Source organism: Oncorhynchus gorbuscha, unplaced genomic scaffold, assembly GCF_021184085.1.
Source record: "Oncorhynchus gorbuscha isolate QuinsamMale2020 ecotype Even-year unplaced genomic scaffold, OgorEven_v1.0 Un_scaffold_1923, whole genome shotgun sequence".
Lineage (NCBI taxonomy): Eukaryota > Metazoa > Chordata > Actinopteri > Salmoniformes > Salmonidae > Oncorhynchus > Oncorhynchus gorbuscha.
The window spans coordinates 5,835-33,564 of NW_025746570.1; the positions used below are offsets into that span (position 1 = coordinate 5,835).

At 46.3% G+C, this 27,730-nt stretch overlaps 1 protein-coding gene across 2 annotated transcripts; it reads left to right on the forward strand.

The window, feature by feature from the left end:
• Positions 1-254: 254 nt before the first annotated feature.
• Positions 255-13,232, forward strand: LOC124024547 (phospholysine phosphohistidine inorganic pyrophosphate phosphatase-like). Of its 2 annotated transcripts, XM_046338465.1 has the most exons (7): positions 255-430; positions 4,477-4,664; positions 5,012-5,165; positions 6,473-6,536; positions 7,126-7,218; positions 7,824-7,915; positions 12,998-13,230. In XM_046338465.1, the coding sequence occupies exons 1-7, from the start codon at positions 300-302 to the stop codon at positions 13,092-13,094; spliced, it is 819 nt and encodes a 272-aa protein (XP_046194421.1). In that variant the 5' UTR covers positions 255-299; the 3' UTR covers positions 13,095-13,230. The 2 variants fall into 2 exon arrangements, with proteins under 2 accessions (XP_046194421.1, XP_046194422.1); XM_046338466.1 differs by lacking the exon at positions 7,126-7,218 and having other exon boundaries at positions 12,998-13,232.
• Positions 13,233-27,730: the final 14,498 nt, after the last annotated feature.

Genomic DNA, 27,730 nt, shown 5'->3' on the forward strand with positions numbered 1-27,730 from the left:
GACCGCATGTTTTAGTTGCGGGCAGTGTCAGTGGCACTGTATTGTCCTCAAAGCGGGATTAAGGTAGTGGAATTGGGTAGTGGGGTTTTAATGAGTGTCGGTGATGTTGTCTAGGGCGCTATTTTAATTTCTCAGAGGAACAGGAATAATGAAGAGAATTTAATGTAGGTCGGCTGTGACTGGCCTCCCACTCCAGTACAGTAGGTGGCGGTGTACGCAGCTAAACGTTGGATGTGATCCAGAAGAAGAAGAAGAAGAAGAAGAAGAATCAGCTCTTTTTACTGTGTCACTTTTTCGTCATGGCAGCTACCAGCTGGGAAGACTCCGTCAAAAGTCTGAAAGGTGTGATTTTAGACATGTGCGGCGTGTTATATGATGCTGGAGAAGACGGCGGCACACCGATTCCAGGCTCCGTAGAAGCGGTGAAAAGGTGAGGAGGTTAGTTAGGTAAGTTACTAGGTAGACGTCGAGCTTTGCCCAGTGGCATTCAGAGGACGGACACTGATTCGGGACAGTGGGTCCGGGTGGAAACATATTATTAGCGAGACTCCTTCAAATAGAAATGTTGCATGTTCTAAATATGCAAATTATAATAATTTATTTAAATCTATAATTTATTTAAATCTCTTACCGATCGGCAGCCAGCAGTGAAGCTGCCGTGTGGTTGTTCTGGTTTGAGATTGAGCTCATCAGTCAACTCTCGTGTTTTCACTCCTTTTCGTTATTGTCGACACCTGTTGGAAAGCTTGTATTCATAGTCTTTAGACGTGTGGCGTTTTATATAGGTAGAGGCAGTGAGAAAAGTTAGGTTTTATACATCAGCAACGATGGTACTACAACGATTAGCCATCAGATTCGTTCATATTGAAACGTAGTAGCAGAACACACATGATATACTGCAGAAACAGGAAGCTTTATTACAGCTCTACAACAGCTATATGACACAACACATGATATACTGCAGAAACAGGAAGCTCTATTACAGCTCTACAACAGCTCTATGACATACTGCAGAAACAGGAAGCTCTATTACAGCTCTACAACAGCTCTATGACATACTGCAAAGTTCAAAACTGGAAGCTCTGTTACAGCTCTACAACAGCTCTATGACATACTGCAGAAACAGGAAGCTCTAGTTACAGCCTCTACAACAGCTCTATGACATACTGCAGAAACAGGAAGCAGAAACAGGTTCTATTACAGCTCTACAACAGCTCTATGACATACTGCAGAAACAGGGAAGCTCTATTGAGCTCTACAACAGCTCTATGACCTAATGAGACATGCAGACAGCTCATTGTATCCTAATGAGACTGCAGAGGGTCATTGTATCCTAATGAGAATGCAGAGGTTCTATTACAGCTCTACAACAGCTCTATGACATAGGTTCATTGTATCCAGAAACAGGAAGCTCTAATTACAGCTCTACAACAGCTCTATGATCCTAATACTGCAGAAACAGGAATGCCTATTACAGCCTACAACAGCTCTATGACATACATGCAGAAACAGGAAGCTCTATTACAGCTCTATCCAACAGACTCTATGATATACTGCAGAAACCAGGATCATTGCTCTATGAGACATGCAGAAACAGGGTCTATCCTAAGCTCTAAGATATACTGCAAGGGTCAGCTCTATTGAGACATACTGTATCCTAATGAAACAGAATTGTATCCTATTACAGCTCTACAACAGCTCTCATTGACATACTGCAGGAAACAGGACATGCAGAGGGTCTATTACAGCATCACAACAGTATCTAATGACATACATTGTATCTAAGAAACAGGAAGCTCATTGTATCAGCTCTGAGACATGCACAGTCATTTATCCTAATGAGACATGCAGAGGGTCATTGTATCCTAATGAGACATGCAGAGGGTCATTGTATCCTAATGAGACATGCAGAGGGTCATTGTATCAAAACATGAGAGGGTCATTGTATCCTAATGAGACAAGATGTCTTCATGTATCCTGTCCTCAGAATAAAGTAGAATGTACATTATTTCTACAATCCCAATAAAATACAAAATTAAATGTATCTGTTCTGTAGTCTAACCAAGGTTATAAGATCAGTTGAATGTCCTTTCTGCAGTCTAACATATAAGGAAGTGAGGGTCATTGTAGTCCTGAATGAGACAAAATGTCTTGATTAAATCCCATTGCAAAAAAACAAAACATTTTAAAATAATGAGACATGACTTAGTCTTTTCATTGTATCTTTTCTAATGAGACTGTGTTCCTGACTACACTGAGGTCATTTATCCTGAGGGACATTTCCTGAGACATGAGGGTCATTTATCCTACACTGAGACATGCAGAGGGTCATTGTATCCTAATGAGATTTCCTGACTACACTGAGGGACATTTCCTGACTAATGAGACATTTCCTGCAGAGGGACATTTCCTGACTACATGAGACATTTCCTGCAGAGGGTCATTGTATCCTAATGAGACTACGTTGAGGGACATTACACTGAGGACATTTCCTGACTACACTGAGACATGCACTGAGGGTCATTGTATCCTAATGAGGACATGACTACACTGAGGGTCATTGTATCCTGAGGACATTTCCTGACTACACTGACATTTCCTGACTACACTGAGGGACATTTCCTGACTACACTGAGGGACATTTCCTGACTACACTGAGGGACATTTATCCTAATGACTACACTGAGGGACATTTCCTGACTACATGAGGGACATGACTACACTGAGGGACATTTCCTGACTACACTGAGGGACATGCTGAGGGTCATTTATCCTAATGAGGGAGACATACGTTGAGGGACATTTCCTGACTACACTGAGGACATTTCCTGAGGTTCAGGGACATTTCCTGACTACACTGAGGGACATTTCAACGTTGAGGGACATTTCCTGATTAGTAGGGACATCTGTTCTGAGGACATTTCCTGTCTACATATGAGGACATTTTGGTGAATGAGGGACATTAGTGACTACACTGAGGACATTTCCTGACTACACTGAGGACATTTCCAAAATTTCCTGATTGAGGACATTTCCTGACTACACTGAGGGACATTTCCTGACTACACTGAGGGACAAACTACGTTGAGGGACATTTCCTAAAATGAGGGACATTTCCTGACTACACTGAGGGACATTTCCTGACTACGTTGAGGGACATTTCCTGACTACACTGAGGGACATTTCCTGACTACGTTGAGGGACATTTCCTGACTACACTGAGGGACATTTCCTGACTACACTGAGGGACATTTCCTGACTACGTTGAGTGACATTTCCTGACTACGTTGAGGGACATTTCCTGACTACACTGAGGGACATTTCCTGACTACACTGAGGGACATTTCCTGACTACACTGAGGACATTTCCTGAGGGACATTTCCTGACTACATTGAGGGACATTTCCTGACTACACTGAGGGACATTTCCTGACTACACTGAGGGACATTTCCTGACTACATTGAGGACATTTCCTGACTACACTGAGGGACATTTCCTGACTACACTGAGGGACATTTCCTGACTACACTGAGGGACATTTCCTGACTACACTGAGGGACATTTCCTGACTACACTGAGGGACATTTCCTGACTACACTGAGGGACATTTCCTGACTACGTTGAGGACATTTCCTGACTACATTGAGGGACATTTCCTGACTACGTTGAGGGACATTTCCTGACTACGCTGAGGGACATTTCCTGACTACGTTGAGGGACATTTCCTGACTACGTTGAGGGACATTTCCTGACTACACTGAGGGACATATCCTGACTACGTTGAGGACATTTCCTGACTACACTGAGGACATTTCCTGATTACATTGAGGGACATTTCCTGACTACACTGAGGGACATTTCCTGACTACATTGAGGGACATTTCCTGACTACATTGAGGGACATTTCCTGACTACATTGAGGGACATTTCCTGACTACACTGAGGACATTTCCTGACTACACTGAGGGACATTTCCTGACTACACTGAGGGACATTTCCTGACTACGTTGAGGGACATTTCCTGACTACATTGAGGGACATTTCCTGACTACACTGAGGGACATTTCCTGACTACACTGAGGGACATTTCCTGACTACATTGAGGGACATTTCCTGACTACATTGAGGGACATTTCCTGACTACACTGAGGGACATTTCCTGACTACACTGAGGGACATTTCCTGACTACACTGAGGGACATTTCCTGACTACACTGAGGGACATTTCCTGACTACATTGAGGGACATTTCCTGACTACATTGAGGGACATTTCCTGACTACACTGAGGGACATTTCCTGACTACAGTGAGGGACATTTCCTGACTATGACTTGAGATTTGCGGTCGTCTCACCTAGCTAATTTATGATGAAAACATTTTACTGTAAATCGCTCTGGATAACAACATCTGCCCAAACGACTCAAATGTTAAATGTAAAAAAATGGATTATGTCCCAAAAAGATTTCTCCGTACAGGCTAAAGGCCTCGGACCTGCAGGTGCGCTTCTGTACCAACGAGACCCAGGCCACACGGGAGGTGTTTGTAGCCAAGCTGCAGAGGATGGGCTTTGACATCTGTGTGTCTGAGGTGTTCTCCCCAGCCCCGGCTGCCGTGGCTGTCCTGAAGGAAAGGGGGCTACGACCCCACCTGTTGGTCTATGACGGTATTGATTAATCATGTTTATATTTTTTTTAAATGTAACTTTTTATTTATTTAACTTGGCAAGACCGTTTTAAGAACAAATTCTTATTTACAATGACGGGCCAAAACCAGTCCCTTTTCCCCGGGATAAATCACTGAGAGATCCTAAATAAGTTGCTGAACTGACATGGTAATGCTAAATGTCTGTGTGTTTTTATGTCTGTTGTCCTTTTAATGTAAACCAGAGGCACCCAAGACAATTTTCCATTCTGTGTTACTTAACGAACAATAAAGTTTTATTTTATTTTCAAATGTGTCTATTTCTATACAAAGTGATCATGTATACCGTGTCTGTTTGGTTCGTTGCAGGTGTTGTCCCTGAGTTTGACAGTGTTGAAAAGGCCAACCCAAACTGTGTTGTCATAGGAGACGCAGCAGAGAAGTTCTCCTACCAGAACCTCAACGATGCCTTCAGAGTTCTCATAGGGCTGGAGAAACCAGTACTGTTCTCTCTGGGCAGAGGGTAGGTGTGATCTCTCTCTCTCTCTCTCTCTCTCTCTCTCTCTCTCTCTCTCTGTCTCTCTCTGTCTCTCTCTGTCTCACTCACTCACTCACTCAATTCTTAGATAGTAATGTTATTATCGTATAGTAACAACCCAGTAATAAAGGTCTGATTTATTCAGAAGGATATTCCTTCAGCTCTACTTTAACCCTGAGGTCCACTGTGTGATCTTTATAGGAAGTGACCTCTACTTTAACCCTGAGGTCCACTGTGTGATCTTTATAGGAAGTGACCTCTACTTTAACCCTGAGGTCCACTGTGTGATCTTTATAGGAAGTGACCTCTACTTTAACCCTGAGGTCCACTGTGTGATATTTATAGGAAGTGACCTCTACTCTAACCCTGAGGTACACTGTGTGATATTTACAGGAAGTGACCTACACCTCTACTTTAACCCTGAGGTCCACTGTGTGATCTTTATAGGAAGTGACCTACAGCTCTACTTTAACCCAGAGGTCTACTGTGTGATCTTTACAGGAAGTGACCTCTACTTTAACCCTGAGGTCCACTGTGTGATCTTTATAGGAAGTGACCTACAGCTCTACTTTAACCCAGAGGTCTACTGTGTGATCTTTATAGGAAGTGACCTACAGCTCTACTTTAACCCTGAGGTCCACTGTGTGATCTTTATAGGAAGTGACCTACAGCTCTACTTTAACCCTGAGGTCCACTGTGTGATCTTTATAGGAAGTGACCTCTACTTTAACCCTGAGGTCCACTGTGTGATCTTTATAGGAAGTGACCTCTACTTTAACCCTGAGGTCCACTGTGTGATCTTTACAGGAAGTGACCTCTACTTTAACCCTGAGGTCCACATCTTTATAGGAAGTTGACAGCTCTACTTTAACCCTGAGGTCCACTGTGTGATCTTTATAGGAAGTGACCTCTACTTTAACCCTGTGGTCTACTGTGTGATCTTTACAGGAAGTGACCTCTACTTTAACCCTGAGGTCCACTGTGTGATATTTATAGGAAGTGACCTCTACTTTAACCCTGTGGTCTACTGTGTGATCTTTACAGGAAGTGACCTCTACTTTAACCCTGAGGTCCACTGTGTGATCTTTATAGGAAGTGACCTCTACTTTAACCCTGAGGTCCACTGTGTGATCTTTACAGGAAGTGACCTACACCTCTACTTTAACCCTGAGGTCCACTGTGTGATCTTTACAGGAAGTGACCTACAGCTCAACTTTAACCCTGAGGTCCAGTGATCTTTACAGGAAGTGACCTCTACTTTAACCCTGAGACCCACTGTGTGATCTTTACAGGAAGTACTACAAGGAGGATGAAGGCCTGAACCTGGATGTTGGGGTTTACATGAAGGCATTGGAGGTGGGTGATATTACACTACACACACAGTAGGTGAGTTTAAAAATATATATATTTTATTTTTGCATTTTACAGTTATTAACATTCAAAACAAAAATGAAAAAGATATTAGAAAACAACATGACAAAGTGACAGTAACAGATGAGCTTATAAAATAAATAAATAATATTTATATAAGGAAAAAAGTCAAACTCACCTACTTTTACTAATCAAACATTTGATTGTGATGTAGAAGCTGAGGTGGTTGTGTTTCTCTCCATCAGTATGCCTGTGATGTAGAAGCTGAGGTGGTTGTGTTTCTCTCCATCAGTATGCCTGTGATGTAGAAGCTGAGGTGGTTGTGTTTCTCTACATCAGTATGCCTGTGATGTAGAAGCTGAGGTGGTTGTGTTTCTCTCCATCAGTATGCCTGTGATGTAGAAGCTGAGGTGGTTGTGTTTCTCTACATCAGTATGCCTGTGATGTAGAAGCTGAGGTGGTTGTGTTTCTCTCCATCAGTATGCCTGTGATGTAGAAGCTGAGATGGTTGTGTTTCTCTACATCAGTATGCCTGTGATGTAGAAGCTGAGGTGGTTGTGTTTCTCTCCATCAGTATGCCTGTGATGTAGAAGCTGAGGTCATTGGGAAGCCAGACCCCATGTTCTTTCAGAAAGTTCTGGATGACATGAAGATTCAGTCACACCAGGTAGGTTTTACAACAATATGTCCAGCACATACATTCATTTAATAAGGATTCTGAGCCATCCTCATGCTCTCTTTCTGTCTCTCTCTCCTCATGCTCTCTTTCTGTCTCTCTCTCCTCATGCTCTCTTTCTGTCTCTCTCTCTCCTCCTGCTCTCCTTTCTGTCTCTCTCTCTCCTCATGCTCTCCTTTCTGTCTCTCTCTCTCCTCATGCTCTCCTTTCTGTCTCTCTCTCTCCTCCTGCTCTCCTTTCTGTCTCTCTCTCTCCTCCTGCTCTCCTTTCTGTCTCTCTCTCTCCTCCTCTCTTTCTGTCTCTCTCTCTCCTCCTGCTCTCCTTTCTGTCTCTCTCTCTCCTCCTGCTCTCCTTTCTGTCTCTCTCTCTCCTCCTGCTCTCCTTTCTGTCTCTCTCTCTCTCCTCCTGCTCTCTTTCTGTCTCTCTCTCTCCTCCTGCTCTCTTTCTGTCTCTCTCTCCTCCTGCTCTCCTTTCTGTCTCTCTCTCTCCTCCTGCTCTCCTTTCTGTCTCTCTCTCTCCTCCTGCTCTCTTTCTGTCTCTCTCTCCTCCTGCTCTCTTTCTGTCTCTCTCTCCTTTCTCTCTCTCTCCTTTCTCAGACTCTGATGATTGGAGACGATCTGGTGAATGATGTGGGCGGGGCCCAACACTGTGGAATGAAGGGTGTCCAAGTGAGGACAGGAAAATACAGGTAGGTGTTTGTTTATGTATGTTGACGTCTGTATGTTTGGCTTCACGTCGTTGAAATGAATGCAGGCAGAAACCAACTGTCCCATCAACGACCACAAGGGGGCGGTCTAACACAACATCTAAATCTAAGGACTAAAAATACTATTTTCGATGGAGAGTCCCGATTTGAGAACTTCTTGGTCCAAGGCTTTATTACTCTGTGTCTGTGAAACTGACCTTTTTTTTTAGAGTTTTGTTTATTTCATTCAGAATATGCTGAAAATATCTTCATGTTATCCAAATGTTAAATGCAGCTGTGCCCCAATCCCATCTATACTCTCAGTATTAGTCTGGAGTCTGAATGTTAAATGCAGCTGTGCCCCAATCCCATCTATACTCTCAGTATTAGTCTGTAGTCTGAATGATAAATGCAGCTGTGCCCCAATCCCATCTATACTCTCAGTATTAGTCTGGAGTCTGAATGATAAATGCAGCTGTGCCCCAATCCCATCTATACTCTCAGTATTAGTCTGTAGTCTGAATGATAAATGCAGCTGTGCCCCAATCCCATCTATACTCTCAGTATTAGTCTGTAGTCTGAATGATAAATGCAGCTGTGCCCCAATCCCATCTATACTCTCAGTATTAGTCTGTAGTCTGAATGATAAATGCAGCTGTGCCCCAATCCCATCTATACTCTCAGTATTAGTCTGTAGTCTGAATGATAAATGCAGCTGTGCCCCAATCCCATCTATACTCTCAGTATTAGTCTGGAGTCTGAATGATAAATGCAGCTGTGCCCCAATCCCATCTATACTCTCAGTATTAGTCTGGAGTCTGAATGATAAATGCAGCTGTGCCCCAATCCCATCTATACTCTCAGTATTAGTCTGTAGTCTGAATGTTAAATGCAGCTCTGCCCCAATCCCATCTATACTCTCAGTATTAGTCTGGAGTCTGAATGATAAATGCAGCTGTGCCCCAATCCCATCTATACTCTCAGTATTAGTCTGTAGTCTGAATGATAAATGCAGCTGTGCCCCAATCCCATCTATACTCTCAGTATTAGTCTGTAGTCTGAATGATAAATGCAGCTCTGCCCCAATCCCATCTATACTCTCAGTATTAGTCTGTAGTCTGAATGATAAATGCAGCTCTGCCCCAATCCCATCTATACTCTCAGTATTAGTCTGTAGTCTGAATGATAAATGCAGCTCTGCCCCAATCCCATCTATACTCTCAGTATTAGTCTGTAGTCTGAATGATAAATGCAGCTGTGCCCCAATCCCATCTATACTCTCAGTATTAGTCTGGAGTCTGAATGATGAAGACATCAAAACTATGAAATGACACGTATGGAAGAGTGCCCAATCCATCTAATCCAGTATTAGTCATCTGAATGATAAATGCAGCTCTGCAAAGCTGTCAAAGGCAAAGGTTGGCTACTTTGAAGAATATAACATTTATTTTGATTTGTTTAACACTTTTTTGGTCACTACATGATTCCATAATGTGTTATTTCATAGTTGTGATGTCTTCACTATTATTCTACTATGTAGAAAATAGTAAAAATAAAGAAAAACCTTTGAGTAGGTGTGTCCAGACTTTTCACTGGTACAACACCCCAGGACAGTCAGCTACACAACACAGGACCCCAGGACAGTCAGCTGACACAACACAGGACCCCAGGACAGTCAGCTACACAACACAGGACCCCAGGACAGTCAGCTACACAACACAGGACCCCAGGACAGTCAGCTACACAACACAGGACCCCAGGACAGTCAGCTACACAACACAGGACCCCAGGACAGTCAGCTACACAACACAGGACCCCAGGACAGTTAGCTACACAACACAGGACCCCAGGACAGTTAGCCACAACACAGGACCCCAGGATAGTCAGCTACACTACACAGGACCCCAGGACAGTCAACCACAACACAGGACCCCAGGACAGTCACCCACAACACAGGACCCCAGGACAGTCAGCTACACAACACAGGACCCCAGGACAGTCAGCCACAACACAGGACCCCAGGACAGTCAGCCACACAACACAGGACCCCAGGACAGTCAGCTACACAACACAGGACCCCAGGACAGTTAGCTACACAACACAGGACCCCAGGACAGTTAGCCACTACACAGGACCCCAGGACAGTCAGCTACACAACACAGGACCCCAGGACAGTTAGCCACAACACAGGACCCCAGGACAGTCAGCCACAACACAGGACCCCAGGACAGTCACCTACACAACACAGGACCCCAGGACAGTCAGCTACACAACACAGGACCCCAGGACAGTCAGCTACACAACACAGGACCCCAGGACAGTCAGCCACAACACAGGACCCCAGGACAGTCAGCTACACAACACAGGACCCCAGGACAGTTAGCCACAACACAGGACCCCAGGACAGTCAGCCACAACACAGGACCCCAGGACAGTCACCTACACAACACAGGACCCCAGGACAGTCAGCTACACAACACAGGACCCCAGGACAGTCAGCTACACAACACAGGACCCCAGGACAGTCAGCCACAACACAGAACCCCAGGATAGTCAGCTACACTACACAGGACCCCAGGACAGTCAACCACAACACAGGACCCCAGGACAGTCACCCACAACACAGGACCCCAGGACAGTCAGCTACACAACACAGGACCCCAGGACAGTCAGCCACAACACAGGACCCCAGGACAGTCAGCCACACAACACAGGACCCCAGGACAGTCAGCTACACAACACAGGACCCCAGGACAGTTAGCTACACAACACAGGACCCCAGGACAGTTAGCCACTACACAGGACCCCAGGACAGTCAGCTACACAACACAGGACCCCAGGACAGTTAGCCACAACACAGGACCCCAGGACAGTCAGCCACAACACAGGACCCCAGGACAGTCACCTACACAACACAGGACCCCAGGACAGTCAGCTACACAACACAGGACCCCAGGACAGTCAGCTACACAACACAGGACCCCAGGACAGTCAGCCACAACACAGAACCCCAGGATAGTCAGCTACACAACACAGGACCCCAGGACAGTCAACCACAACACAGGACCCCAGGACAGTCACCCACAACACAGGACCCCAGGACAGTCAGCTACACAACACAGGACCCCAGGACAGTCAGCCACAACACAGGACCCCAGGACAGTCAGCCACACAACACAGGACCCCAGGACAGTCAGCCACAACACAGGACCCCAGGACAGTCAGCCACACAACACAGGACCCCAGGACAGTCAGCCACAACACAGGACCCCAGGACAGTCAGCTACACAACACAGGACCCCAGGACAGTCAGCCACAACACAGGACCCCAGGACAGTCAGCTACACAACACAGGACAGTCAGCCACAACACAGGACCCCAGGACAGTCAGCTACACTGCACAAGACCCCAGGACAGTCAACCACAACACAGGACCCCAGGACACTCTAATGTATCTGTCCTCTTGCTCAGTTGTGCACTGGGGCATCCCACTCCTCTTTCTATTCTGGTTAGAGCCAGTTTGCTCTGTTCTGTGAAGAGAGGAGTACACAGTGTTGCATACGAGTTTCTTGGCAATTTCTCTCATGGAATAGCCTTCATATCTCAGAACAAGAATAGTCTGACTAGTTTCAGAAGAAAGGTCTTTGTTTCTGGCCATTTTGAGCCTGTTATCAAACCCACAAATGCTGATGCTCCAGATACTCAACTAGTCTAAAGAAGGCCAGTTTTATTGCTTCTTTAATCAGAACAACAGTTTTCAGCTGTGCTAACATAATTGCAAAAGGGTTTTCTAATGATCAATTAGTCTTTTGAAATGATAAACTTGTGGTCCTTCTGTAGCTCAGTTGGTAGAGCATGGCGCTTGTAACGCCAGGGTAGTGGGTTTGATCCCGGGACCACCCATACGTAGAATGTATGCACACATGACTGTAAGTCGCTTTGGATAAAAGCGTCTGCTAAATGGCATATACTATACTATACTAGCTAACACAACGTGCCATTGGAACACAGGAGTGATGGTTGCTGATAATGGGCCTCTGTACACCTATGTAGATATTCCATTAGAAATCAACCGTTTCCAGCTACAATAGTCATTTACAACATTAACAATGTCTACACTGTATTTCTGAACAATTTGATGTTATTTTAATGGACCAAAAAAATTGCTTTTCTTTCAAAAACAAGGTAATTTCTAAGTGACCCCAAACTTTTGAACAGTAGTATATATATACACACACACACACAAAAACACACTCACGGTGACAAATTGGCACTGATCTGAGCCAAAAGGGGCCGTGTGTGTGTGTGTGTGTCATGTAACTGATGTGCAGATGGCTGTTCAGCCTCACACAAACACTATCTGCTACTTTCACATTGTGAGTGTGAGACGTGAGATTTAGCCTAGTTTAGCCTCGTTTAGCCTTGCATGACCCCATAAACTGTGGAGAGCAGGGAACAGCCATGAACCACAGCGAGATGTGGGAAAACACAGCTGGCTGTCTCCAAGGTTACGGTCCAAATGGAACCCTGTTACCTTTCGTAGTTCAAAAGTAGTAGTGCACTATGTAGGGGATAGGGTGTCATTTGGGACTAGACCTAGTCAACCAGGCGCTGCTCTGTCAATGCTCTTGTCTCAGGCCTCCTGTGTAGTTCTCACCCCTAACCTAACAGATACACGGCTCATAGTAGAGATGGAGGTTCTGCAATCACTTCTTCAGGAGGTTCTTGCAATCACTTCTTCATTTGACGTGTGTGTGTGTGTGTGTGTGTGTGTGTGTGTGTGTGTGTGTGTGTGTGTGTGTGTGTGTGTGTGTGTGTGTGTGTGTGTGTGTGTGTGTGTGTGTGTGTGTGTGTGTGTGTGTGTGTGTGTGTGTGTGTTCAGCTCAGTGTGGCTCTAGGCTTTGGGCCCGTCATCTAGACGGTACACTTTCCATGAAACCATTCTCTCTCTCTCTCTCTGTCTGTCTGTCTGTCTGTCTGTCTGTCTGTCTGTGTCTGTCTGTCTGTCTGTCTGTCTGTGTCTGTCTCTCTCTCTCTGTCTCTCTCTCTCTCTGTCTCTCTCTGTCTCTCTGTCTCTCTCTGTAGGCCCAATGATGAGAAGCACCCCACAGTAACAGCTGATGGCTATGTGGACAACCTTGCGGAGGCTGTGGAAACCATCCTGAAGCTCCGGGGCCAGTGAGGAGAGGACCAGGAAGAACCATCTTCACCACCACACACACAGTGATTACTCTAGTACGATCTGACAACAGGGAGTAACCCACTAACATAGAGAGCCATGGAGAGATAGAGCCAAGATGGAGGAGATAGAAGAACACAGTCTTAGAGAGATAGAGCCAAGATGGAGCCAAGATAGAAGTTAATAACCTCATGGTCAGAGGGCAACTAGTTAGGTAAGTTAATAACCTCATGGTCAGAGGGCAGCTAGTTAGGTAAGTTAATAACCTCATGGTCAGAGGGCAATAGTTAGGTAAGTTAATAACCTCCTGGTCAGAGGGCAACTAGTTAGGTAAGTTAATAACCTCATGGTCAGAGGGCAACTAGTTAGGTAAGTTAATAACCTCATGGTCAGAGGGCAGCTAGTTAGGTAAGTTTATAACCTCATGGTCAGAGGGCAACTAGTTAGGTAAGTTAATAACCTCATGGTCAGAGGGCAACTAGTTAGGTAAGTTAATAACCTCATGGTCAGAGGGCAACTAGTTAGGTAAGTTAATAACCTCATGGTCAGAGGGCAGCTAGTTAGGTAAGTTTATAACCTCATGGTCAGAGGGCAACTAGTTAGGTAAGTTAATAACCTCCTGGTCAGAGGGCAACTAGTTAGGTAAGTTAATAACCTCATGGTCAGAGGGCAGCTAGTTAGGTAAGTTAATAACCTCATGGTCAGAGGGCAACTAGTTAGGTAAGTTAATAACCTCCTGGTCAGAGGGCAACTAGTTAGGTAAGTTAATAACCTCATGGTCAGAGGGCAACTAGTTAGGTAAGTTAATAACCTCATGGTCAGAGGGCAGCTAGTTAGGTAAGTTTATAACCTCATGGTCAGAGGGCAGCTAGTTAGGTAAGTTTATAACCTCATGGTCAGAGGGCAACTAGTTAGGTAAGTTAATAACCTCATGGTCAGAGGGCAACTAGTTAGGTAAGTTAATAACCTCATGGTCAGAGGGCAACTAGTTAGGTAAGTTAATAACCTCGTGGTCAGAGGGCAACTAGTTAGGTAAGTTAATAACCTCATGGTCAGAGGGCAACTAGTTAGGTAAGTTAATAACCTCATGGTCAGAGGGCAACTAGTTAGGTAAGTTAATAACCTCATGGTCAGAGGGCAACTAGTTAGGTAAGTTAATAACCTCATGGTCAGAGGGCAGCTAGTTAGGTAAGTTTATAACCTCATGGTCAGAGGGCAACTAGTTAGGTAAGTTAATAACCTCCTGGTCAGAGGGCAACTAGTTAGGTAAGTTAATAACCTCATGGTCAGAGGGCAGCTAGTTAGGTAAGTTTATAACCTCATGGTCAGAGGGCAACTAGTTAGGTAAGTTAATAACCTCATGGTCAGAGGGCAACTAGTTAGGTAAGTTAATAACCGCATGGTCAGAGGGCAACTAGTTAGGTAAGTTAATAACCTCATGGTCAGAGGGCAACTAGTTAGGTAAGTTAATAACCTCATGGTCAGAGGGCAAAGTTAGGTAAGTTAATTGGTCAGAGGGCAACTAGTTAGGTAAGTTAATAACCTCATGGTCAGAGGGCAACTAGTTAGGTAAGTTAATAACCTCATGGTCAGAGGGCAACTAGTTAGGTAAGTTAATAACCTCATGGTCAGAGGGCAACTAGTTAGGTAAGTTTATAACCTCATGGTCAGAGGGCAACTAGTTAGGTAAGTTAATAACCTCATGGTCAGAGGGCAACTAGTTAGGTAAGTTAATAACCTCATGGTCAGAGGGCAACTAGTTAGGTAAGTTAATGACCTCATGTTTACCTGAAGGTGCCTAAAGCCAGTAGCCTCTGTACACACTGAGGACAGACTGGGTGGAGATGGACTGGGTCTAGTGGACTGAACTGGGTCTAGTGGACTGGACTGGGTCTAGTGGACTGGGTCTAGTAGTGGGCTGTGTCCATGTGATAGTACTGTGGATTTAGCTGACTAAGTTAATGTTTTGGATTTTTTTTAAATAATACTTATTTTCCACCATAATTTGCGAATAAATTCATTAAAAATCCTACAATGTGATTTTCTGGATTTTGTCTTCTCATTTTGTCTGTCATCTTTGTTGTTGAAGTGTACCTATGATGAAAATTACAGGCCTCTCTCATCTTTTTAAGTGGGAGAACTTGCACAATTGGTGGCGGACTAAATACCTTTTTGCCCCACTGTATCACTCCAGTGTTAATCTGATATATTGTAATTACCTCACTACTATGGCCTATTTATTGCCTTACCTCTCTTATCTCACCTCATTAGCACACACTGTATGTAGACTTTTCTATTGTGTTATTGACTGTATGTTTGTTTATTCCATATGTAACTCTGTGTTGTTGTTTGTGTCACACTGCTTTGCTTTATCTTGGCCAGGTCTCAGTTGTAAATGAGAACTTGTTCTCAACTGGGCCTACCTGGTTAAATAACGGTGAAATAAAATTGTCTTTTCTTTAGTCATTTTGTTCTGCCACATCTTGGTGATCATAGACTGTTTTTGGGCTCAAGGCCCTAGTGTGTGTGTGTGTGTGTGTGTGTGTGTGTGTGTGTGTGTGTGTGTGTGTGTGTGTGTGTGTGTGTGTGTGTGTGTGTGTGGGTGTGTGTGTGTGTGTGTGTGTGTATCCCCAACGTCCCCTTGGCCCTGAGTTGCAGCTGAGTTCCTATCCCAACAGTCTTTGTTAGACTACAACAAGCCATTGGAAGTGGGAGGAGTCTAGTTGAGATGGTCAACATTGGAAGTGGGAGGAGTCCGTAGTTGTGATGGTCAACATTGGAAGTGGGAGGAGTCTGTAGTTGAGATGATCAACATTGGAAGTGGGAGGAGTCTGTAGTTGTGATGGTCAACATTGGAAGTGGGAGGAGTCAGTAGTTGAGATGATCAACACTGGAAGTGGGAGGAGTCTGTAGTTGAGATGATCAACATTGGAAGTGGGAGGAGTCTGTAGTTGAGATGGTCAACATTGGAAGTGGGAGGAGTCTAGTTGAGATGATCAACATTGGAAGTGGGAGGAGCTGGTAAAAATATTTCTGTAACATTTATTCTGAATAAATTATATTTAATTACCACAAAGATTCCATGTAAATGATAGAATGTGTAGGCTATAGCAGCCTATAGGGAGGTGAATGGTGATTTCTTCCCTGTCTTCTCTGCCAGGGGCTGTTGGCATCTTTGCAGAGCTCCATCGGTCGGAGGCCTGACCACTTTTGCAGGGCCAAATCCAACTTATATAACAAGAAGAGCCACTGACAGAGAACGACCAGCGCTCCGGTAGTCCTACGACTTCAACTCGCCCTCTACTGTCCCGAGTACTTAGTTTACACCCAACGTACCACTGCTATATGCAGACAAACTGATCCTCATTACACCAACTCGCCCTCTACTGTCCCGAGTACTTAGTTTACACAAAACGATCCTCATTACCACTTCTATTGCGTATGCAGACAAACTGATCCTCATTACACCAACTCGCCCTTTTTCCTCCAAACATAACAATGGTCATTATGGCCAAACAGTTCTATTTTTGTTTCATCAGACCAGACTACATTTCTCCAAAAGTACGATCTTTGTCCCCATGTGCAGTTGCAAACCGCAGTCTGGCTTTTTTAATGGAGGTTCTGGAGCAGTGGCTTCTTCCTTGCTGAGCGGCCTTTCAGGTTATGTCGATATAGAACTCGTTTTACTGTGGATATAGATACTTCTGTACCCGTTTCCTCCAGGAGAAATGCAAATGGTTATATCCAATGAAAAATATTACGTGACATTACATTTCAAAACACATGAAGTGTTTTCCATCAGGCCTGTGGAACAGGAAGTGCTTTAAAGAGGAGATGAAAGCTTCAAGGTAACACAGCTGGCAGTCGTTTCGGTGGGCCAACCCAACCCAGGTGTCCTACAACAACGGCAGTCTGGGTTTTGTGTGTAGACCCATGTAAGAGGATCTATATGCAAACAGAATCCTGACTTCAAGTCTGCAGGAACTGTGTGGAAGGACTGTTTTACTCTCTCAAGTCTATAGGATACAGAGACATTCTCTCTCTCCAACAGATACATAGAAATAAATATCTAGGCTGTCATATATATATATATATATATCTCTCCCTCCCTCCCTCCCTCCCTCCCTCCCTCCCTCCCTCCCTCCCTCCCTCCCTCCCTCCCTCCCTCCAACAGATACATAAAAATAAATATCTAGGCTGTCATCTGTTTGCATGTACACTACACACGGTACACTACACACTGTACACTACACACTGCCGTTGTTGCAGGACACCTGGGTTGGGTTGGCCCACCGAAACGACTGCCAGCTGTGCTACCTTGAAGCTTTCATCTCCTCTTTAAAGCACTTCCTGTTCCACAGGAAATGGTTATGTCAGCTGACCAACAAAGACTTTACTGCACACTCCCGCAGCCACTTGTTTTGATACGAGCAGACCCAATAAAGTGTCGGTTTCCTTTGGTGTGGAGTGGAGCAATGGTCTCTGTGGACTGCAGAGTGGAGGGAGGTCTCTCTTTTCCTTTCCATGGTCTCTGTGGACTGCAGAGTGGAGGGAGGCCTCTCTCTTCCTTTCCATGGTCTCTGTGGACTGCAGAGTGGAGGGAGGCCTCTCTCTTCCTTTCCATGGTCTCTGTGGACTGCAGAGTGGAGGGAGGCCTCTCTCTTCCTTTCCATGGTCTCTGTGGACTGCAGAGTGGAGGGAGGCCTCTCTCTTCCTTTCCATGGTCTCTGTGGACTGCAGAGTGGAGGGAGGCCTCTCTCTTTCTTTCCATGGTCTCTGTGGACTGCAGAGTGGAGGGAGGCCTCTCTCTTCCTTTCCATGGTCTCTGTGGACTGCAGAGTGGAGGGAGGCCTCTCTCTTTCTTTCCATGGTCTCTGTGGACTGCAGAGTGGAGGGAGGCCTCTCTCTTTCTTTCCATGGTCTCTGTAGACTGCAGAGTGGAGGGAGGCCTCTCTCTTTCTTTCCGACACACACCAACCCACAGACCTCTATCCCAGGGACACACCACCCCTAAAACAAACCTCTACCCCAGGGACACCTCACCCCTTAGACAGACCTCTACCCCAGGGGGGGACATCAGCCCTTAGACAGACCTCTACCCTAGGGACACATCACCCCTAAAACAGACCTCTACCCCAGGGACACATCACCCTTAAAACAGACCTCTACCCCAGGGACTAATCTGGAACAGATTAGCAGCGTTGTCCAGGGGGTTCTAATCTGGAACAGCGTTGTCCAGGGGGTTCTAATCTGGAACAGCGTTGTCCAGGGGGTTCTAATCTGGAACAGCGTTGTCCAGGGGGTTCTAATCTGGAACAGCGTTGTCCAGGTGGTTCTAATCTGGAACAGCGTTGTCCAGGGGGTTCTAATCTGGAACAGCGTTGTCCAGGGGGTTCTAATCTGGAGGCTCTAATCTGGAACAGCGTTGTCCAGGGGGTTCTAATCTGGAACAGCGTTGTCCAGGGGGTTCTAATCTGGAACAGCGTTGTCCAGGGGGTTCTAATCTGGAGGCTCTAATCTGGAACAGCGTTGTCCAGGGGGTTCTAATCTGGAGGCTCTAATCTGGAACAGCGTTGTCCAGGGGGTTCTAATCTGGAGGCTCTAATCTGGAACAGCGTTGTCCAGGGGGTTCTAATCTGGAACAGCGTTGTCCAGGGGGTTCTAATCTGAGGCTCTAATCTGGAACAGCGTTGTCCAGGGGTTCTAATCTGGAACAGCGTTGTCCAGGGGTTCTAATCTGGAGGCTCTAATCTGGAACAGCGTTGTCCAGGAGTTCTAATCTGGAGGCTATAAACTGGCACTGCGTTGTCCAGGGGTTCTAATCTGGAGGCTCTAATCTGGAACAGCGTTGTCCAGGGGTTCTAATCTGGAGGCTATAAACGGGCACTGCGTTGTCCAGCAGGGAAGCCATTCAGCCTGAGTGGTCTGGTTGCTCTCTGTAGAAGGGAGGCCATTCAGCCTGAGTGGTCTGGTTGCCCTCTCTAGCAGGGAAGCCATTCAGCCTGAGTGGTCTGGTTGCCCTCTCTAGCAGGAAGCCATTCAGCCTGAGTGGTCCTGTCAAACTGACCCAGGATCCTAGAATCCCAGAGCTGAAGGGATACCTCTCGTCTCAACCACAGGCTGAATCATCCCAAATGGCACTATTCCCTACACAGTGCACTACTTTGAACCAGGGTCTATAGGGTAGTAGTGCACTATGTAGGGAATAGGGTGCCATTTGGGAGACAGCCCTTGATGTCTATTAATGAATCAGAACATGTGTCAGTTAACCCGTTGATGACGTGAGCAGGGTTGATCCTTGCAACACGGGGTCGTGCATTATCATACTATTATCATGCTATTATCATACTATCATACTATTATCATACCATTATCATACCATTATCATGCTATTATCATGCTATTATCATGCTATTATCATACTATCATGCTATAATCATGCTATAATCATGATATTATCATACCATTATCGTGCTATTATCATACTATTATCGTGCTATTATCGTGCTATTATCATGCTATTATCATGCTATTATCATACTATCATGCTATAATCATGCTATTATCATGCTATTATCGTGCTATAGTCATGCTATTATCATGCTATAATCATGCTATTATCATGCTATTATCGTGCTATTATCATGCTATTATCATGCTATTATCACACTATCATGCTATAATCATGCTATAATCATGCTATTATCATGCTATTATCATGCTATAATCCTGCTATAATCATGCTATAATCATGCTATTATCATGCTATTATTGTGCTATAATCATGATATTATCATGCTATAATCATGCTATTATCATGATATATATCCGTGCTATAATCATGCTATTATCATACTATCATGCTATAATCATGCTATTATCATGATATTATCATGCTATTATCGTGCTATAATCATGCTATTATCGTGCTATTATCGTGCTATTATCATGCTATTATCATGCTATTATCACACTATCATGCTATAATCATGCTATAATCATGCTATTATCATGCTATTATCATGCTATAATCCTGCTATAATCATGCTATTATCATGCTATAATCATGCTATTATTGTGCTATAATCATGCTATTATCATGCTATAATCATGCTATTATCATGATATTATCGTGCTATAATCATGCTATTATCATACTATCATGCTATAATCATGCTATTATCATGCTATTATCATGCTATAATCCTGCTATAATCATGCTATTATCATGCTATTATCGTGCTATTATTATCATACCATTATCATGCTATTATCGTGCTATTATCATGCTATTATCATACTATCATGCTATTATCATGCTATTATCGTGCTATTATCACACTATTATCATGCTATTATCATGCTATTATCACACTATTATCATGCTATAATCATGCTATTATCATACTATCATGCTATTATCATGCTATTATCATGCTATTATCATACTATAATCATGCTATTATCATGCTATTATCATACTATCATGCTATAATCATGCTATTATCCTGCTATAATCCTGCTATAATCATGCTATTATCATGCTATTATCGTGCTATAATCATGCTATTATCATGCTATCATGCTATAATCATGCTATTATCATGCTATTATCGTGCTATAATCATGCTATTATCATGCTATTATCATGCTATAATCCTGCTATAATCATGCTATAATCATGCTATTGTCGTGCTATTATCGTGCTATTATCATGCTATTATCATACTATCATGCTATTATCGTGCTATTATCATGCTATTATCATGCTATTATCATGCTATAATCATGCTATTATCATGCTATTATCATGCTATTATCATACTATCATCATGCTATCATCATGCTATTATCGTGCTATAATCATGCTATTATCATGCTGAAACATGAGGTGATGGCGGTGGATGAAAGGCACAACAACGGGCCCCAGGATCTCGTCACGGTATCTCTCCGCATTCAAATTGCCATCGATAAAATGCAATTGTGTTCGTTGTTTATGCCTGCCCATACCAAAACCCCACCGCCACCATGGGGCACTGTGTTCACAACGTTGACGTCAGCAAACTGCCATCTGCCCGGTAAACATGAAACCGGGATTTCATCCGTGAAGAGCACACTTCTCCAGCGTGCCGGGGGGCCATCGAAGGTGAGCATGTCCCCACTGAAGTCAGTTACGACACTGAACTGCAGTCAGGTCAAGACTCTAGTGAGGACGACGAGCCGGCAGATGAGCTTCCCTGAGACGGTTTCTGACACTTTGTGCAGAAATTAGTTGGTTGTGCAAACCCTCAGTTTCGGAAGCTTTCCAGGTGGCTGGTCTCGGTTGATCCCGCGGGTGAAGAAGCCGGATTTGAACGTCCTGGGCTGGCGTGGTTGGCATGGTTACACGTGGTCTGTGGATGCGAGGCCTGTCGGACATCCTGTCAAAAATGTCTTTAAAATGACTTGACGCGGCTTATGGTAGAGAAATTAACATTAAACTATCAGGCAACAGCTCTGCTGGACATTCCTGCAGTCGGCAAGCTCATCGAACACTCCCTCAAAACATGAGACATTCCTGCAGTCTGCATGCTAATCGAACACTCCCTCAAAACATGAGACATTCCTGCAGTCGGCATGCTCATCGAACACTCCCTCAAAACATGAGACATTCCTGCAGTCTGCATGCTAATCGAACACTCCCTCAAAACATGAGACATCTGCGGCATTGTGTTGTGTGACAAAACTGCACATTTTAGAGAGTGGCCTTTTTGTCGTCCCCAGCACAAGGTGCACCTTTGTAATGATCCTGCTGTTTAATCAGCTTCTTGATATGCCACACCTGTCAGGTGGATGGATTATCCTCGCAAAGACGAAATGCTCACTAAACATGGGACCATGTTGTGTTCAGTATAGAATAGTAGAATGGACATGAACCTTCCTATGAAGGGATGAAAGGTCAGCCATGCTGGTCAGGGAGGTGGTCAACCATGGTTTGCCAGTGCTGTGATACGATAGGGTGTAAATAATGAATTGTTTTAACCCAATGTTTGTTAGCCAGCCAGCCAGTCAGCCAGCCAGTCAGCCAGTCAGCCAGCCAGCCAGTCAGCCAGCCAGCCAAGTTTAGAGAGATGATACAAAATTGTTTTCAAATTAACTGCCAACATTCTATTGAAACAATGCAGTTGATCCACAGCTATACACTGGCTGACATTGGTTGGTAGGACAGACTGGCTGACATTGGTTGGTAGGACAGACTGGCTGACATTGGTTAGGACAGACTGGTGACAGGACAGACTGGCTGACATTGGTTGGTAGGACAGACTGGCTGACATTGGTTGGTAGGACAGACTGGCTGACATTGACATTGGTAGGACAGACTGGCTGACATTGGTTGGTAGGACAGACTGGCTGACATTGGTTGGTAGGACAGACTGGCTGACATTGGTTGGTAGGACAGACTGGCTGACATTGGTTGGTAGGACAGACTGGCTGACATTGGTTGGTAGGACAGACTGGCTGACATCGGTTGATAGGACAGACATCAGGAGGTTGTTGCAGGCAGCAGAACGTTCTCCACGGCGTCTCCAGACTGTCACATGTGCTCAGTGTGAACCTGCTTTCATCTGTGAAGAGCACAGGGCGCCAGTGGCGAATTTGCCAATCTTGGTGTTCTCTAGCCAAACGTCCTGCACGGTGTTGGGCTGTAAAGCACAACCCCCACCTGTGGACGTCGGGCCCTCATACCACCCTCATGGAGTCTGTTTCTGACCGTTTGAGCAGACACATGTACATTTGTTGCGTGCTGGAGGTCATTTTGCAGGGCTCTGGCAGTGCTCCTCCTGCTCCTCCTTGCACAAAGGCGGAGGTAGCGGTCCTGCTGCTGGGTTGTTGCCCTCCTACGGCCTCCTCCATGTCTCCTGATGTACTGACCTTTCTCTTGGTAGCGCCTCCATGCTCTGGACACTACGCTGACAGACACAGCAAACCTTCTTGCCACAGCTCGCATTGATGTGCCATCCTGGATGAGCTGCACTACCTGAGCCACTTGTGTGGGTTGTAGACTCCGTCTCATGCTACCACTAGTGAAAGTGAAAGCACCGCCAGCATTCAAAAGTGACCAAAACATCAGCCAGGAAGCATAGGAACTGAGAAGTAGTCTGTGGTCACCACCTGCAGAACCACTCCATTATTGGGGGCGTATTGCTAATTGCCTATAATTTCCACCTGTTGTCTATTCCATTTGCACGACAGCATGTGACATTTATTGTCAATCAGTGTTGCTTCCTAAGTGGACAGTTTTATTTCACAGAAGTGTGATTGACTTGGAGTTACGTTGTGTTGTTTAAGTGTCCCCTTTATTTTTTTGAGCAGTGTATATATATATTTGTTACTTAGGCACAGCTCCTCTGGAAGTAAGGGAGAAACCTAACAGGGCCTGTTGCTTTCAGACTCAAATGCTGTTTGTTTGTGGTGTGCTGTCTGTCTGCCTGCCTGTCTGTATGCCTGTCTGTATGCCTGTCTTGTCTGTCTAATTTGTGAGACCAACCAGGAAATGCTTTAAGCTTCAAATGTCTTACATTTGTGTGTGAGAGTATAAGATACAGAAACAAGCTGCCTAGCGGTGCTGTGTGAGTGTGTGAGGTTGAGGAGAACGGTGCTGTGTGAGGTTGAGGAGAACGGTGCTGTGTCAGGTTGAAGAGAACGGTGCTGTGTGTCAGGTTGAGGAGAACGGTGCTGTGTGAGGTTGAGGAGAACGGTGCTGTGTGTCAGGTTGAGGAGAACGGTGCTGTGTGTGAGGTTGAGGAGAACGGTGCTGTGTGTCAGGTTGAGGAGAACGGTGCTGTGTGAGGTTGAGGAGAACGGTGCTGTGTCAGGTTGAGGAGAACGGTGCTGTGTGAGTGTGTCAGGTTGAGGAGAACGGTGCTGTGTGAGGTTGAGGAAAACGGTGCTGTGTCAGGTTGAGGAGAACGGTGCTGTGTCAGGTTGAGGAGAACGGTGCTGTGTGTCAGGTTGAGGAGAACGGTGCTGTGTGTCAGGTTGAGGAGAACGGTGCTGTGTGTCAGGTTGAGGAGAACGGTGCTGTGTGAGGTTGAGGAGAACGGTGCTGTGTGTCAGGTTGAGGAGAACGGTGCTGTGTGAGGTTGAGGAGAACGGTGCTGTGTGAGGTTGAGGAGAACGGTGCTGTGTGTCAGGTTGAGGAGAACGGTGCTGTGTGAGGTTGAGGAGAACGGTGCTGTGTGTCAGGTTGAGGAGAACGGTGCTGTGTGTCAGGTTGAGGAGAAAGGTGCTGTGTGAGGTTGAGGAGAACGGTGCTGTGTGAGTGTGTCAGGTTGAAGAGAACGGTGCTGTGTGTCAGGTTGAGGAGAACGGTGCTGTGTGTCAGGTTGAGGAGAACGGTGCTGTGTGAGGTTGAGGAGAACGGTGCTGTGTGAGGTTGAGGAGAACGGTGCTGTGTGTCAGGTTGAGGAGAACGGTGCTGTGTGTCAGGTTGAGGAGAACGGTGCTGTGTGTCAGGTTGAGGAGAACGGTGCTGTGTGAGGTTGAGGAGAACGGTGCTGTGTCAGGTTGAGGAGAACGGTGCTGTGTGAGGTTGAGGAGAACGGTGCTGTGTGTCAGGTTGAGGAGAACGGTGCTGTGTCAGGTTGAGGAGAACGGTGCTGTGTGTCAGGTTGAGGAGAACGGTGCTGTGTGTCAGGTTGAGGAGAACGGTGCTGTGTGAGGTTGAGGAGAACGGTGCTGTGTGTCAGGTTGAGGAGAACGGTGCTGTGTGAGGTTGAGAACGGTGCTGTGTGTCAGGTTGAGGAGAACGGTGCTGTGTGTCAGGTTGAGGAGAACGGTGCTGTGTGAGGTTGAGGAGAACGGTGCTGTGTGTCAGGTTGAGGAGAACGGTGCTGTGTGTCAGGTTGAGGAGAACGGTGCTGTGTGTCAGGTTGAGGAGAACGGTGCTGTGTGAGGTTGAGGAGAACGGTGCTGTGTGTCAGGTTGAGGAGAACGGTGCTGTGTGAGGTTGAGGAGAACGGTGTGTGTCAGGTTGAGGAGAACGGTGCTGTGTGAGGTTGAGGAGAACAGTGCTGTGTGAGTGTGTCAGGTTGAGGAGAACAGTGCTGTGTGAGTGTGTCAGGTTGAGGAGAACGGTGCTGTGTGTCAGGTTGAGGAGAACGGTGCTGTGTGAGGTTGAGGAGAACGGTGCTGTGTGTCAGGTTGAGGAGAACGGTGCTGTGTCAGGTTGAGGAGAACGGTGCTGTGTGTCAGGTTGAGGAGAACGGTGCTGTGTGTCAGGTTGAGGAGAACGGTGCTGTGTGAGGTTGAGGAGAACGGTGCTGTGTGAGTGTGTCAGGTTGAGGAGAACGGTGCTGTGTGAGTGTGTCAGGTTGAGGAGAACGGTGCTGTGTGTCAGGTTGAGGAGAACGGTGCTGTGTGTCAGGTTGAGGAGAACGGTGCTATGTGAGGTTGAGGAGAACGGTGCTGTGTGTCAGGTTGAGGAGAACGGTGCTGTGTGAGGTTGAGGAGAACGGTGCTGTGTGTCAGGTTGAGGAGAACGGTGCTGTGTGAGGTTGAGGAGAACGGTGTTGTGTGTCAGGTTGAGGAGAACGGTGCTGTGTGAGGTTGAGGAGAACGGTGCTGTGTGAGTGTGTCAGGTTGAGGAGAACGGTGCTGTGTGTCAGGTTGAGGAGAACGGTGCTGTGTGAGGTTGAGGAGAACGGTGCTGTGTGTGAGGTTGAGGAGAACGGTGCTGTGTGTCAGGTTGAGGAGAATGGTGCTGTGTGAGGTTGAGGAGAACGGTGCTGTGTGTCAGGTTGAGGAGAACGGTGCTGTGTGAGGTTGAGGAGAACGGTGCTGTGTGTGAGGTTGAGGAGAACGGTGCTGTGTGAGGTTGAGGAGAACGGTGCTGTGTGAGGTTGAGGAGAACGGTGCTGTGTCAGGTTGAGGAGAACGGTGCTGTGTGAGGTTGAGGAGAACGGTGCTGTGTGAGGTTGAGGAGAACGGTGCTGTGTGAGGTTGAGGAGAACGGTGCTGTGTGAGGTTGAGGAGAACGGTGCTGTGTGTCAGGTTGAGGAGAACGGTGCTGTGTGAGGTTGAGGAGAACGGTGCTGTGTGTGAGGTTGAGGAGAACGGTGCTGTGTGAGGTTGAGGAGAACGGTGCTGTGTGTCAGGTTGAGGAGAACGGTGCTGTGTGAGGTTGAGGAGAACGGTGTTGTGTGTCAGGTTGAGGAGAACGGTGCTGTGTGAGGTTGAGGAGAACGGTGCTGTGTGAGTGTGTCAGGTTGAGGAGAACGGTGCTGTGTGTCAGGTTGAGGAGAACGGTACTGTGTGTCAGGTTGAGGAGAACGGTGCTGTGTGTCAGGTTGAGGAGAACGGTGCTGTGTCAGGTTGAGGAGAACGGTGCTGTGTCAGGTTGAGGAGAACGGTGCTGTGTCAGGTTGAGGAGAACGGTGCTGTGTGAGGTTGAGGAGAACGGTGCTGTGTGAGTGTGTCAGGTTGAGGAGAACGGTGCTGTGTGAGTGTGTCAGGTTGAGGAGAACGGTGCTGTGTGAGTGTGTCAGGTTGAGGAGAACGGTGCTGTGTGTCAGGTTGAGGAGAACGGTGCTGTGTGTCAGGTTGATGAGAACGGTGCTGTGTGAGGTTGAGGAGAACGGTGCTGTGTCAGGTTGAGGAGAACGGTGCTGTGTCAGGTTGAGGAGAACGGTGCTGTGTGTCAGGTTGAGGAGAACGGTGCTGTGTGTCAGGTTGAGGAGAACGGTGCTGTGTGTCAGGTTGAGGAGAACGGTGCTGTGTCAGGTTGAGGAGAACGGTGCTGTGTCAGGTTGAGGAGAACGGTGCTGTGTGTCAGGTTGAGGAGAACGGTGCTGTGTGAGGTTGAGGAGAACGGTGTTGTGTGTCAGGTTGAGGAGAACGGTGCTGTGTGAGGTTGAGGAGAACGGTGCTGTGTGAGGTTGAGGAGAACGGTGCTGTGTGTCAGGTTAGAGAACGGTGCTGTGTGAGGTTGAGGAGAACGGTGCTGTGTGTGAGGTTGAGGAGAACGGTGCTGTGTGAGGTTGAGGAGAACGGTGCTGTGTGTCAGGTTGAGGAGAACGGTGCTGTGTGAGGTTGAGGAGAACGGTGTTGTGTGTCAGGTTGAGGAGAACGGTGCTGTGTGAGGTTGAGGAGAACGGTGCTGTGTGAGTGTGTCAGGTTGAGGAGAACGGTGCTGTGTGTCAGGTTGAAGAGAACGGTACTGTGTGTCAGGTTGAGGAGAACGGTGCTGTGTGAGGTTGAGGAGAACGGTGCTGTGTGTCAGGTTGAGGAGAACGGTGCTGTGTGTCAGGTTGAGGAGAACGGTGCTGTGTGTCAGGTTGAGGAGAACGGTGCTGTGTGTCAGGTTGAGGAGAACGGTGCTGTGTGAGGTTGAGGAGAACGGTGCTGTGTGAGTGTGTCAGGTTGAGGAGAACGGTGCTGTGTGAGTGTGTCAGGTTGAGGAGAACGGTGCTGTGTGTCAGGTTGAGGAGAACGGTGCTGTGTGTCAGGTTGATGAGAACGGTGCTGTGTGTCAGGTTGATGAGAACGGTGCTGTGTCAGGTTGAGGAGAACGGTGCTGTGTCAGGTTGAGGAGAACGGTGCTGTGTGTCAGGTTGAGGAGAACGGTGCTGTGTGTCAGGTTGAGGAGAACGGTGCTGTGT